The sequence below is a fragment of the Carcharodon carcharias genome, chromosome 7, assembly GCF_017639515.1.
Source record: "Carcharodon carcharias isolate sCarCar2 chromosome 7, sCarCar2.pri, whole genome shotgun sequence".
NCBI classification, from domain to species: Eukaryota; Metazoa; Chordata; class Chondrichthyes; order Lamniformes; family Lamnidae; genus Carcharodon; species Carcharodon carcharias.
This window is the reverse complement of record NC_054473.1, coordinates 170,376,609-170,391,795: the sequence shown is the minus strand read 5'-3', so window position 1 is coordinate 170,391,795 and position 15,187 is coordinate 170,376,609. Positions and strand designations below refer to the sequence as shown.

General features: G+C 41.6%; 1 protein-coding gene across 1 annotated transcript in view; it reads right to left on the bottom strand.

Moving 5' to 3' along the window:
• LOC121280074 (hepatocyte nuclear factor 4-beta-like) overlaps nt 1-15,187 on the bottom strand; it is a 100,268-nt gene that overhangs the window by 16,969 nt on the left and 68,112 nt on the right. The window contains exons 6-9 of the mRNA XM_041191702.1: nt 11,604-11,710; nt 8,036-8,038; nt 3,524-3,679; nt 1,253-1,340 (exon numbers count right to left, since the gene is read on the bottom strand). Of these exons, the coding sequence (XP_041047636.1) occupies nt 1,253-1,340; nt 3,524-3,679; nt 8,036-8,038; nt 11,604-11,710 (354 nt within the window). The remainder of the gene's footprint in view (nt 1-1,252; nt 1,341-3,523; nt 3,680-8,035; nt 8,039-11,603; nt 11,711-15,187) is intronic.

The following is a 15,187-nucleotide window of genomic DNA, read 5'->3' as shown; positions in this document are numbered from 1 at the left end:
AGGGATAATGCAGATGAAAATGGACAACATTTTCAGCAAGCCAACAATGTACAGCTTACCTGCAGTGAGTGAACGGCTAAAATGTACAAAGTTTCATGCTACCAGCTGAACCATCTTTAACATTGAACTTTGAAATGACAGTGTTATAAAAGAACTGTGGGGAAAATTTCACAAGCCACTGAAATCCAGTGAGTGGACTTTGTATGTTCAGGACACTTGTGTGCTTTCTCTGAATGGAGCGTGGTGTGAGTTTGTACTCTAAATAAACATTGTGCCCTCACACTGTAAAAACATTGATGCTTTACAAATGGTCAAACAGCATAATTGCTTTATTGACTCATTAATGAACGGTTGCTAGATAAAGCATCTCATCACAATGCCTGGAAACATCACTGCAATTAACGGCAGAATGAAAATCATGGTGTAAAAAACTTACAAAAGCAGTAATATCCAGGATAGAAGCATGGGGCTTCCAATTAAAAGATAACCCCAATTATGTGTAATTAAATTGCAAGATATGCTAGCTGCAATCCATTGCAACTTGCTAAAAAATATCAATTCTGACATTTTGATATTTTCTAAATGAGTACCATAAACCCTATGGGGCACACACTGTCTGGGATAGGACCCCAGTTTTTTGAGTGCATGGAAGAGGTAGAGCCATAGCCCATATGAATCAGTAAAGTTATGTGTAGGACAGCAGCTAGAGGCTACTGTTGACTAAATGTTCCTTTAACTTTTTTCTTGAGGATTGGAGGTCATGAGGAGGATCTGGAACTTCTTGAAGAGAAGACACCGTCCCCTCCCCCCCCACCCCAGCCCCGCTAGGGCCATCTGTCACTTGCTCATCCTGCTTTCTACTCTTAATGTCACCATTAGCACCTCCTTTAGCCAGTATCACCGCCATCAACACCCCTTCGACCTTTTTTTATGACATCTTTCGCAATCTCTCCTTTGCCTCCACCTATCACTGGCCTTCTATCCAGCTTCATCTGTCCCACTCCCTTATACAGTATGTATTTCACCATGTTTCTACTTCTCCTTAGTTCTGAAGAAGAGTCTTCTGGACCCAAAACGTTAACCCTTCTCTCTACTGACGTTGTCAGACCTGCTGAGTTTTTCCAGCAATTTTTTGTTTTTGTTTCACCTTGACTGCACTCTTTGGGTGGTCTTACATTGCTTGCAAACAGCAAATCAAAACAACTTGAAAACTGTTAAAGCCTCTCACTACAACAAAGAGGATGATTCCTACCTAGCAAGAGAATGTCCTTGTAGGGAATCGAACGTCTGGCCAGACCCAGCAGCAAGTGCTCCCCTGCATGAGCTCTAAGCAATGCAACCTTTAGAGAGAGAGAGACAGACAGTGATAAGATCATAGGAAGATGAATACTCCATTCAGCACCTTAAACCAATTCTGAAATATTGTAACCGATTTGTACCTCAGCTTAATTTACTCACAATTATTCCATATCCTTTGATACCCACAGCCCATAAAAAATATAGTTTTGAAGCATTGCATTGATGCAGCCTTCACAGTCTTTTGGAGGAGAGAATTCCTGATTTCCAATTCCTTTTGTAAAAATTGCTGCCTGATTTCAGTTTCAATTAGTCCAGCTCTATTTTAAGATTATGCCCCTTGCCCTGGGTTTCACCACCAGAAGAAATTGCTTCCCTGTATCTTATAGAGAGTCATAGAGTTTTACAGAATGGGAATAGGCCCTTCGGCCCATCGTGTTCACGCTGGTCATCAAGCCCCCATCTACTCTAATCCTGTTTTCCAGCACTTGACCTGTAGCCTTATATGTTATGGCGTTTCAAGTGTTCATCTAAATACTCCGTAAATGTTGTGAGGGTTCCTGCCTCTACCACCCTTTCAGGCAGTGAGTTCCAAATACACCCCACCATCTGGGTGAAAAAAACTTTCCTCAAATTCCCTCTAAACCTCCTGTCCCTTACCTTAAATCTATGTCCCCTGGTTATTGACCCCTCCACTAAGGGGAAAAGCTTTTTCTTTGCCCTTATAATTTTGTACACCTCAGTCAGGTTCCCTTCTCTGCTCTAAGGAAAACAACCCCAGCCTATCTAGACTTTCTTCATAGTTGAAATGCTATGTCCAGCCCAGACAACACCTTGGTGAATCTCTTCTGCACGCTGTCTAGTGTAATCACATCCTTACTGTAGTGTGGCGACCGGAACTGCACACAGTCCTCCAGATGTGGCCTAACTAACGCTTTATGCAGCTCCATCATAACCTCCCTGCTCTTCTATTCAATGCCTTGACTAATAAAGGCAAGTATCCCATATGCCTTCTTAACCACCTTATCTACCTGACTTGCTGCCTTCAAGGATCCAAGGACATGTACACCAAGGTTCCTCTGATCCTCTGCACTTCCTAGGGCCCTAATATTCATCGTGTATTCCCTTGCCTTGTTAGTCCTCCCAAAATGCAACACCTCACACTTTTCAGGATTAAATTCTATTTGCCACTGTTCTGCCCATTTGACCAGCCTGTCTTTATTGTCCTGTAGTCTAAGGCATTCCTCCTCAATATTTACCACACCACAAATTTTTGTGTCACGCGCAGGCTTACTGTCCATACCTCCTACATTCATGTCTAGATCATTAATGTACATTACAAATAGCATCTACTCTTTTGAATCATGTTAAACAAATAATTAGATTACCCCTTAATTATCTAAACACAAGAAAATACTAGCTATGTTCATGCAACCTGTCTTAATAATTTAGTATTTTAAGCTATGGCAGCAGTTTGGTGAAGCTACGCAGTATCCCTTCCATGGTCAATTATACACCTCCTGAGGTGCAGTGCCCAAAACTGAATGGAGTTGATCAAGGCTCCATTATCAATGAGGAAACATCATTTTCCTCCTCTTTGTATTCTAACTGCCTTGAGTTAAATGCCAGCATTCCATCAGCTTTCTTGAAAACATGTTGTACTTGTGCTATTAGTGATTAATGTAACCGGACATCCAAACCCATTCACTCCATCATCATTCCTAGTCCCTCGCCTGCCATTAAGAATGTATTTGGATTTGGCTTTCCAGGATCCAAAGTGGATTATCCCACATTAACTCAGCTGTCAGTATTGCTTACTTCTTAATTTCTCTATGTCCCTTTATAACATCCTGCTCCCATATACACAGCTTACTATGTCTCCTAACTTAGTGTATCTGGTGGAATACCTAATGCAACCCCACACGCTGGTATCAAAATGTTTAACAGCAATCATCTTTATCAAAACTAATAGTTTACTTTGTAGAGAATCAATACATACATAATTTAAAACATTTTCAATGCATTGCTTAAAACAATTCACATGAAATGTCTTGTACTATCTGGCTCCTGGTTAATACTTAATTATTTAATGAATGGACTATGCTTGTCAGATATCAAAAATGAACTGGGATGGTATAATGCAAAACACCAGGGTAACTAAAAATAATGCACCTGTAATTTTTTTTTTTACAAGAGTAAGTTTCTATTTCCTGTGGCTTTCACTCACCTGGTCATCCAGGAGTAATTCACAGAATGCTGGGATAGATTTTGCCCATTCTACCAACACAAGTAGCTGCTGCTTCATGGATTCACTGACGTCATTGATGGTTGCTATCTTCTTCATTGCAATATCAGCATGATGAACAGGACTTAAAGCAGACATCTGCCAACAGAGAAAGTCATTCAATTATATGAAGAAGCACTTGAGGAACTGTGATCCTGAGATGTGACTTCTGAGGTGAGGTGTCAAGAATAGAAAGGGCATTTCTACATCATCAGGGAGAGTTAATTAAGTCAGCTCATTTGAGAATTTTAAGTGACAGGGTGACCTTTTTACTTAAAGATTAAAAGAGAACTAAAATGCAGCTGACGAATGCAGACATTTAGATGACACTGTGTGTAAGGAATAATATTCAGGGATCCTTTGAAGGTGAAAAGGAGAAATGCACAATATTTCAGCAACAATAATATTATAAACAATTGGTGCAATAATACATTTCAGCGTGATTAGTGTTTGTGAAGATCTAAAAAAAAGTAGCTGATGCCCTTTAAGCAATTCAGTTTGTTTAACAACAGCTACTAAACAGTTCCATTAGGTGGCATCACAGTAGTCACATTCTGACCATAAAAGAGATGAATGACCCTGAGTAATAAATTATTATAACAGTGGTTGTTAGTTGCACACATTTATGTAGAAAGGACTTTCCATTGGCTATGAAACAGGTCAAACAGTAATCTTCTGGAGATAAGTTTGGTAAGTTAAAGTAGGCAGGGAAAAGTGGAAGAATCTGTAAGCAGGTTAATGGCCAACTAGTTATTTTACTAATTGAAATGCAACGTGACAAAGACTCGTAAATAGCTGCAATCTTAGAAATGATTTTTTTACTGCTGTCCTCTACTATGTGAGAGAATTTGTGTAAAGAAAGTTGGAGAAAAACTGAGAGGTTCAGAGAAACTAGGGAAAAGTTGGTGGGTATAAACTGATGAGATGGCTAGATAACCTTACTATGCTATGAATCATTGTAACTAATAAATTCCTGCCAGTTGATCAAAAAGAAACACAGAGACCTAATCACAGAGAATACAGGAGACTATCACCTGTTTTACTCATGGGCAACTATGGGGTGCCTCATGGCACATCCCCCACTCTACCATTACCACCAAGCCAGGGGAGAGTGCAGGACAGCATGCCAGGAGCAGCACCAGGCATTCATAAAAGTGAGGTGTCAACCTGGTGAAGTTACAACACAGGACTACTTGCACGCCAAGCAGCATAAGCAGCAAGTGATAAACAGAGCTAAGCAGTTTCACAACCAACAGGTCAGATCTATGCTCTGCAGTCCTGCCACATCCAATTGTGAATGGCAATTAAACAGTTCACTGCAGGAGGAAGCTCCACAAGTATCCATATCCTCAATGATGGGGGAGCCAACAACCTTCAGCCAGAAGTGCCAAGTGGATGATCCATCTCGGCCTCTTCCAGAGACCCCCAGCATCACAGATACCAATCTTCAGCTAATTTGGTTCACTCCATGTAATATCAAGAAACAGCTGAAGGCACTGGATACTGCAAAGGCTTTGGGCCTGACAACATTTCAGCGATATACTGAAGAATGGTGCTGCAGAACTTGCCATGCCCTGAGCCAAGTTGTTCCAGTACAGCTAAAATGCTGGCATCTACCTGGTAATGTGGAAAACTGCCCAGGGGTCTTCTGTACACAAAAGGCAGGACAAATCCAAACCAGCCAACTATCCCCAACAATCTACTCTCGATCATCAGTAAAGTGATAGAAGGGGTCATCTACAGTGCTATCAAGTGGCACTTGCTCAATGACGCTCAGTTTGGGTTCCACCAGGGCCACTCAGCTCCTGACCTTATTACAGCCTTGGATCAAACATGGATAAAAGAGCTGAACTCCTGAGATGAGGTGATAGTGACTGCCCTTGACATCGAAGCAGCATTTGACCAAGTGTGGCATCAAGCAGACCTAGTAAAACTGGAGTCATTGGGAATCAGGGGAAAACTCTACACTGGCTAGTGTCACACCTAGCACAAAGGAAGATGATTGTGGTTGTTGGAGATCAATCATCTCAGTTCCAGTAGATCATTGCAGGATTTCCTCAGGGTAGTGTCCTAGGCCCAACCATCTTAAACTGCTTCATCAATGACCTTCCTTCCATCATAAGGTCAGAAGTGGGGATGGTCGCTGAAGATTGCACAATGTTCAGCATCATTCATGACTCCTCAGATACTGAAGCAGTCCATGTTCAAATGCAGCAAGACCTGGACAATATCCAGGCTTGGACTGACAATTGGCAAGTAACAGTTGGGCCATACAAGTGCCAGGCAATGACCATCTTCCACAAAAGAGAATTTAACCATCACCCCTTGATATTCAATGGCATTACCATTGCTGAATCCCCTCATTAACATCCTGGGTGTTACCATTGACCAGAAAGTGAACTGGATTAGCCATATAATATTGTGGCTACACGAGTAGGTCAGAGGCTAGGAGCCCTACGGTGAGTAACTTACCTCCTGACTCCCCAAAGCCTTTCCATCATCTACAAGGCACAAGTGAGGAGTGTGATGGAATACTCTCCACTTGCCTGGATGAGTGCAGTTCCAAAAACACTCAGGAAGCTCAGCACCAGCTCACTTGATTGGCAGCCCTTCCACAAACATTTACTTCCTCCACCGCTGATCCACAGTAGCAGCAGTGTGTACCATCTACAAGATGCACTGCAGGAACTCACCAAGACTCCTTAGACAGCATCTTCTAAACCCATGACTGCTACCATCTAGAAGGACAAGGGCAGCAGACACATGGGAACACCACCACCTGGAAGTTCCCCTCCAAGCCACTCACCATTCTGACTTGGAAACATATTGCCGTTCCTTCACTGTGGCTGGTTAAAATCCTGGAACTCCCTCCCTAACAGCATGGTGGGTGTGTCAACCCCAAATGAACTGCAGCGGTTCAAGAAGGCAGCTCATCACCATCTTCTCAAGCGCAATTAGGGATGGGCATTAAACCCTAGCCCAGCCAGCAACGCCTATTTCCATGAATGAATAAAGAAAAAAACTAAAATGTAGTCATGTTACTTGTGGCATTACTATATTACAAGTAATATCTGCCATTTGGAAGTAACAGAACGTTATATTTCCTAAATGAGGTGCATTGTGGGAGGTCAATTGTATTTATATGCTACAATGAACTGAGCAAAGCTATATAAATGAAAGCGTATTTTTAGCTGCAATATTTACTGTAATTAATCTATATATATAAATATTAAGTATAATTTTAATGCAAAATATATTTATTAAATCATGGGAAGCTGTTAATATTTTAAGATTAATACTGCTATGCGTTGTCTGTTTACCCATGAGCCTACTTACAAGCATCTAAAAGCAATCTCATTTGCTAGTCACAAGTCACTGTTTGCTCTTGATCGAGGAAGAAATGTTGGAGATATTTGAGAATGATAATGCTGCCCCACAAACAAATTAAAGACGACAAGGTTTTTTAGTTCAGCATTTCATTCTTAATTCTGGCGAGCTGGAACATGAGCCGTGTGTTATGTATATCAAATTCAATCCCAACTAATAACAAGAATGAAAGACCCAACTTCAGACAGAATTTGCCGATCCAGCACTACATAAAATGCCCCCACTATTTTGGCATTTGATATTTGCATTGCTACCAACAGGTGAGGAGGGGTCAAATGGCTCCCCTCTTTGCCCTCTCCTTGTTTGACCACAACAGGTTTTTTTGCTCGAAAAGGATATACTTGCCAATTCAGTAAGCGCTTAACTGTTTATGTGCTGTGATCATAAAAGTACCAATAGGACAGATTTTTTTTAGTTTTAAGAAGAAAGCGGTTAGCTTTATTATACTTAAACTGATCTAAATAAAATGATAAAGTGCACTGACTTTTGCGTGTGCACTTCACACACACATAAATACAGATTACAGCGCGGGAAAAGGTAGCTTGGTCAAATTAGATTCCATAAAAAATTAAAAGAATATATAGCCTGTAGTTTGGTGACTCGTTTGGCTTCAGGCGGAATTGAGTGGTCTCGATGCTTCCAATTTAAAGATGTAGCTGACTGAGTTGGCTGTACTTCAGGAGAGGTATGGGTTGGGTTGGATTCTTTTAAGAAATCTTTGACTGGTTGATCACAGTCAGCAAACAGGGCTCAATGCTCACCAGGTGGGTTGGCAAATAAAGGAGGCAGGAGGGACCACACTTAGTTCTTTTCCGTAGGCTCAGTTCTGCTGAGAAAAGAACTGCTTAAAACATGCAAAAGGTAGACTTGTCATGTGATCTTCCTTCTCCAACTGTCAGGGGGATTAAAAAGAGACATTGGGCTGAATTTACAACTTGGTGTGTGGGTGCGTGTTCGATATGCACAAGCGTGAAATAGCGCGTGATGACATCTGGTGGGCATCCTGATGTCATCGCGCACTCGCGCGATATTTCGGTCGGCAAGTGCGCACATGAGTCAGCAGTGCACCTGCTGACAATTAAGAGGGCTGTTAAGCCAATTAATAAATTAATTCAACTGAATTTTATCTTACCCAGCCAACCTTACAGCTGGCGAGTGGGCGAATAGGCCAAGCAGCCTTTGGATTTTTTAGGAAACCTCATCCACGGGCGGGTTAATTAAAAATAAAGTAGAAATTTTAAAATCTCATTTCTAACATGTCCCTGCTCCTGTAACAGAGTCACATGAGGAGACAGGTTTTCCTTTTTTTTAAAACTTTATTTTTCATGTGAAAAATCTTCAGCGCCCTGAGGCAGCTCTGTGCCTTCAGGGAGCTTTCTATGGGCACACCCATGCGCATGCACTGACTTCCCCACTCACCCTTCTCCCCCGCCCCAACCTAGGCATTGCTGAGTGTTTCAGCGCACGATTCATGCTGGCTGGCCGCTAATTGGCCAGCCAGCGTGAAATCGCAGTCGGGGCACGATCGCGGGTGGCGGACTGTTGCATGGCTGCTCCCAGGGCCAGCCACTGCACCCATCTGATGAGGGGAAAATCCTTCCCATTGTCCGTCTATTCCAAATGTGACTTGATCAGCTCATGCCTCGAAGCTGACTTAGCCAGGCTTCCGTTATCCAATCAATTAGTCTTAATGGCCTGTCTCCAACAGTTAAAAACCTCACGTGATTGCCAAAGATGCCTTGCTAATGAGGCAGGAGATGTGAGTCCATCACACTCCCTTGAAGTCACCGTCTTTAATTGTTTTTGCAGACAGACTGACTCCACTCCAATGAATTGGACTGTGGAATCTATAGTAATGCAATATGGGGCTAGCCATCTTGGCCTGTGAGTTCAAGTCACTTTGCACTCAAGTTTTAAAAAGTCTGTTTTTAAAAGTTTAATTCAGGTTTTCAGCTGGTGGGTTAAAGATCACTATTTGGCATATTTGCTAAATTACTTTTTCACTTTGTTGTTTTATTGAATTCTGAACAAATATTTTATGCACTTTATAATAAAAGGACCAGTTTTAGCACTCTAATATTTCTGAAGAATGAAGCGTGATACAACACATAATGAGGGTGAAAAGGTAACTGAAAGTAGAAGAGTTGTTAATGTTGAATGTCATGAAACCAGGCAAGGGCTAATTACTGGAAAGGTAGAGATTGAAAATGACTGTGGATTAGGCCTCTAATGAGAACAGCCGAGAGACTCCAAAGAGAAATTGCCAAAAATTGTAACAGAATTTATTGAAATAATGTTAGCAATGCCCAGATAAAAATCATGCAATTTCTGAAACTAGCAGCTTTGTTGAAACTGATAATAATGGTGAGTACCCTTTCTGTTTAGTGATGGCTCTGATTAGCTTGGAGTTAACCTTTAACAGCAAGCACATGCTAATATATAGTGATGTGCTATTTTCTAGTGTTATACAATTCTGCCAGTAGAACTTAACCTCTCAAGTCATGATTTACTTCATGCCTTTTACCAACATGATTGCCGAATATTCCATCATCCTTTCACTCTGTAAAAAACTTACCATCTTCAGCAATCCAAGTCAGGTTGTTGGTGACTAAATAACTCCATGGCTGCTGCAACCTTTACAGTACTGTAACCACTTTTAAATCCAAATACAACCCAAAAGCTACATATATCAGTTGTGTTGAACTGAGTTAGAAAGTTGTGACACAATTTTAAGGTTCAAATAGAAAAGAAAGACTGATATTTATATCACACCTTTCATGACCTCAGGATGCCTCAAAGTGTTTTACATCCAAATAACTCCTTTTGTGATACAGAACTGGATTTTTGTGGAGTTGGGAAGACTTCATTTCTGATAGATTCAATGTTTTTTTCATTGGGCATCACTGGCTAGGGCAGCATTTATTGCCCATCACTAATTGCCCTTGTTCAGAGGGTATTTAAGAGTCAACCACATTCCTGTGGGTCTAGAGTCACATGAGGCCAGATTTCCTTCCTTAAAGGGTATTAATGAACCAGATGGGTTTTTACGACAATGGCTTCATGGTCATCAATAGATTTTTAATTCCAGATTTTGTTTTTTATATTAAGTTCACCATGTACCATGGTGGGATTTGAACCTGGGTCCCCAGAGCATTACCCTGGATCTCTGGCATGCTAATCCAGTAATAACACCACTATGCCACCACCACCCTTTTGCTGGTGGGGAAATGGGCTGGGGTGTGAATCACATTTGGGGAAACCCAAAATTGGTAGGGCCATTTGAGCTTACACTGATTCAAACAGACTCCAATTCAGCTGTTCCAAGGGCCTCAGCCAACAGTGTTGGAGTCAAAAATTGATGGCAACATGTAGCTTGAGGGGTGCCACTCTGCAAGCCTAGGGCAAGGCAAGGAGGCAGGGCCTCCAAAAATACCACAGCTGGTAGATAGATTGAACCAAACTGTTGGCATCATTCTGCATCACACTCTAGCCAATGGATCTAACCGATCTCCCTGAATGAAACCATAAAGAGGCTATTAAAGGATTAGAGGTATGAACAGAAGTTTGGTTATTTTTATAAGAGATTAACCACTTGAAGAGGTTTAAAAGCTTTGATGCTTTCACAAATAGGAGTTTTTCCACTATAAAGTCCGTCTAGTGAGAGCTGTATTAGATTTTTAGAATTATTTTTTTTATGTTCACATGGCTTCTGAGGTCTGCCCATGGCATATCCTGGGTAAGTTGGAATTGAGTTCACTTGGGTAGCTTTGAGAGGCTGTGGGGTGTGGGTGGGGGGGGCATGAATTGGCATGGAGGTATGAAAAGAGCATGAGGGGATGTGAGTGATGAGGTCTAGAGGGCCTAAAATCTCCTAAAACAATTGGAACCCAGAGAACCAAGGCAGGCCTCCTAACCAGCCCATCTCAGCACTCACCCATCGTCCCCCACCCCGTGTCCTCCTAGCAACTGCTTCTGGGATTGCTGGGCCTAACTTCATCCTGCCCCTCCCACACCCCGGAGCGAAATTCTCGCAATTCGGGGCACTTTTTACCAAAGCAGGTCTGGAAAGTCAGAGAATCTTCCCAACTCACACTACCTACTTCAGTAGCCAAAATCCAGCCCACAGCATCCAATTTGCACACAGTAAGTTCCCACAAGTAGCAGTGGGATAATGACCGATAATTTTTTTTTACCTCTTGGAGATTAAGGGATAAGTATTTGCCAGGATGCTGGGCTAGGTCCTCTGCTCTTCTTTGAAATGGTGTCATGGGATCTCAAGAGAGCAGTTGGGGCCTGGCAGCTCATCTGAAAGATGACATCTCTGACAGTACATCATTCCAATGCACTACTGAGGGATTGTCAGCTTTGGTATTTGTGCACAAGTCTCTGGAGTAGGACTTGAACCCACAATCTTCCGACTCAGAGGTAAAATGATGTTTACAAGCTGCTCAGTTGATACAACTAATGAAAGCACGTGACCTAATTAACTTTCTCAAGCACATCAAGCCAACTATTTTTCTAGACATAATGGCGTCGAAAATAATTAACGAATTACATTTTTCATTGATAAATAATTTTCAAGATACCATTAAATAGCTTTAAGCATCACTATGTCCATTTGTTTCGGTAAAGTTACCTGCCTAGCCATTGCTTCTGCTTGTACCAAGGTTGTAATAGAAAGAGAGCCAATATCTTCATAGCTGGTTCTGCGAATGCTGATCCTGTCCCTTTCATTTTGTACAGCTTTGCAAAATAAAAAATTACATGTTAAATCACCAGTATCCAATGTTCAAAATTTAAATTATACATCTGTCCCTAAAACCTTTTGATTTCAGTGAGTTAGTGACAAGAAATAACTTGCATTTATATAGCACCTTTTATGATGTCAGGAAGTCCCAAATTACTTTACAACCATGGAAGTGCTTAAGTCCTGTTGTAATGTAGACATTATGCCAACCAACTTCCACACCAGGTCCCACAATGGAATATAAAGCCAGAGAGTATGTTTTTAGTAGTGTTGGTTGAGGCTGTGTGCTATGACACTAGGAGGATGCCCCTGCTCTTCTCTGTGCTTCAGTTTAATACCTCATCCAAAAGGCATTAGCTTGATGAATGCAGCATTCCCTCCATAGTGCATAAAGTGTCAGCCTGGATAATGTGCTCAAATTCCTGGAGTGGAACTTGAAACCATAAGCTTTAAGAATGTTAGTTGCTGCTCACCAGGTAGTACTCCTGTCTCTGAGTCAGAAGGTTGGGCTTCAGGTCTGGCTTCAGGTAACAGCACAGAATCTAACCAATGCTCCGATTGCAGGACTGAAGGAATGCTGCATTGTTGAAGGCGCTGACTTTTGGATGAGGCATTTAAATCCAAATGGATGAAAAAGTCCCCATGACACTATTTGGATGAAGAGCAGGGGAGTTAGCCCTGGTGTCCTTGCCAATATTTATCTCTCAACCAACATTATTGTCTGGTCAAAAACAGAATTACCTGGAAAAACTCAGCAGGTCTGGCAGCATCGGCGGAGAAGAAAAGAGTTGACGTTTCGAGTCCTCATGACCCTTCGACAGAACAGTCATGAGGACTCGAAACGTCAACTCTTTTCTTCTCCGCCGATGCTGCCAGACCTGCTGAGTTTTTCCAGGTAATTCTGTTTTTGTTTTGGATTTCCAGCATCCGCAGTTTTTTTGTTTTTATTATTGTCTGGTCATTATTTTGAGTCCTGCTGCATGCAATTTGGCTGCTGTGTTTCCTATATTAGGAAAATGACAACACTTCAAAAGTACTTGATTTTCTATAAAGCTCTTTGGAGCATCCTTGGGTTATAAAGGATGTTTTATATTGAAATATATATATATATATATTTATATATCACACACACAAGCATGCCTACCTTTGGGTTGGTAAGAATCAAGAAGGAAATGCTGGTATTTATTTAGTACTTATCAAGAATGAGTCAAGATTGACACCTAGGGCATCAGGAAGGTTGTTTGTGGGGGTGGTGTCGGAGGCAGAATCTGCTGACAGCCAACCCCATGCACTTTCCTCTGACCCCTCCCCACAACCCCCATCCTACCCTCACTTACCTGCGGCCTGGGTCTCTCAACAACCCTAATTATCTGATGGGAGCATAATCGGCAGCAGCCAGAGCTGCCGGTGGTGCTGGTGGGCAATGGAGAGCTTCTGGTCTTTGACTGGCTGGCAGCCTTGGTTGTGGGATTTCTGTCCCCAGTGTGCTAAACCCCAGAGAAGGCCTGATGCTGGCCAATTAAATGTCTGATGAGCATTTAATCTGGCGGGCCTTCCCCAAAGGAGGTGATCTGGGGGTGTGTGCCAGCAGGAGTGGCACCTATCACCAACATTAAACCCCACTACTGCCCACAACCGCAGCCCCACCCCCCCACCCCTCCCCCCACCAACCCCCACCTAGTTCTATCATTTACCACCTGCTATTTTTCTAAGATAATGGACAGAAAATCATAGAGAGCACAAGTTCACAAGGCACTCCTGGAGGACTAAACTTCTCACTAAGTTTGACACTTCAATATTTTGGGCAGTTCTATACTAAATACATTTGCCAGCAGATGGCAATCTGCTGTTACATTTGTTTGATATATTTCTTATGAGCTTCAATTGCTGGAAGGAGCAAATATGAATCATCAGAAGTATTAAACCGATTTGGTTTTTAATGGTATCTTTTTTTTTAACTGGTTTAAATGAAATGAATTTCAATGTTATGCCACAAGACTCATTCATAGTGCAGCAATAATATCTTAAAATGGGAAAAGACTTCCTGTGTGGACTACCTGTAATACAATAATAAACTTGTTCTTTAGAAGCATCTACCAGACAGAAAATATTCCTTCATTTTTGGTGTATCTTGATGTGGCCAAACTGCAATGATATGGTTCTCAAGTTACTACTAAATTGGTAAAGTTGTGTCAGGCTCCAAGTTCTATCTGATGACATTCATTTTATTTAAATTTACACATGAGGTAAGTAGAAAGAAGATGTCAAAACAGGCTGGGGTAGAAGTTGGATCTTGTTTTATTTATCCTGATTATGGGTGCAAAATAGGTGCAATGGAGCTAAATCTCTTGGGCAAATGTCCTGCCTCCTCCCCTTAAAAATGGTTGCAAATCATCCAACCTGAAATTAGCCGCACCATTTTTTAGGCATCTAGGACTGCCACCTACAACGGGTATTAAGCCTTTTGCAGATGCTAATGAACAGCCTGTTTGAGGAGCCCTCAAGGAAATTGGCCAACATTTGGTTATCAAAGACAGAAAATAAAGTAAGAAGAAAATGAGTGAGAGAAAGGGAAAATGATGGTGGCAAACCCTACATGCAATAGGCTCAGAATAACAAGGCTGATTAACAGCTGGTGCTATGGAATCCATCCATTTACTGTGGGGTAGAAAGCACAGCACAGGTTGAAACACAAAAACTATTTTGAGAGTTGTTATTTCATCTTTTATTTCTGCCTGCCGATCAAAAAAAAAAGTATCACTGGCATGGGCAGCTGACCAGAACCAATGGCTAGAAAAATTGGTGGTATGTGTGCAAGGTACTACGATCTCTGGAGGAGCAAGTGAATATATCCAGTCGATGCCACTGGATAGCAATCTTAAAATGGTCAGAGCTATCGACAGCAGCAGCATTATAATATAACAGGGTATTGAATCCCACAATGTTCTTAAAAAGCCTCTAAGTGAAGAAAAGGTATCTCATGTACATTTAACATTGATAGTTTTAAAGGCCAACCTTCATGCTTAGATCTGTCTACAGAAGGGCACTTGACAGCTTGAGCTGTTTTGAAGCAGAAAGGTGATGACTTCAATGGTAATACAGATGGGAAAAATGTAAAACAGCCTGTCAACTTGTTATCACTCATTTGGCACAATCGTGCAAAATCAAGATCTACCCCAATGAGTTGCTAGTAGATGGGTGAATAAGGTAGTAAGTTAAGCAATGCAAACCTCCTGATGGCCTTGAGTCTAAATATGCCTCTCAATGTAGCATCAGGGTACACAGACTAGATGGTTGAGTTCCAATGCCTAGTTTGTTATGAGGTATTTGATTCCAATTGGGGAAGCGTATGATAGAATTGGCCTCAGTATTTTGGTCTGGGGAAGAGAAATTGAGCTGGGTTCCCTGCTTTTGGTTGTTATTCAGTGATTTGTGCTGGGCAGTGTAGGTTTCAAGTAAAAATAAAGATTTAG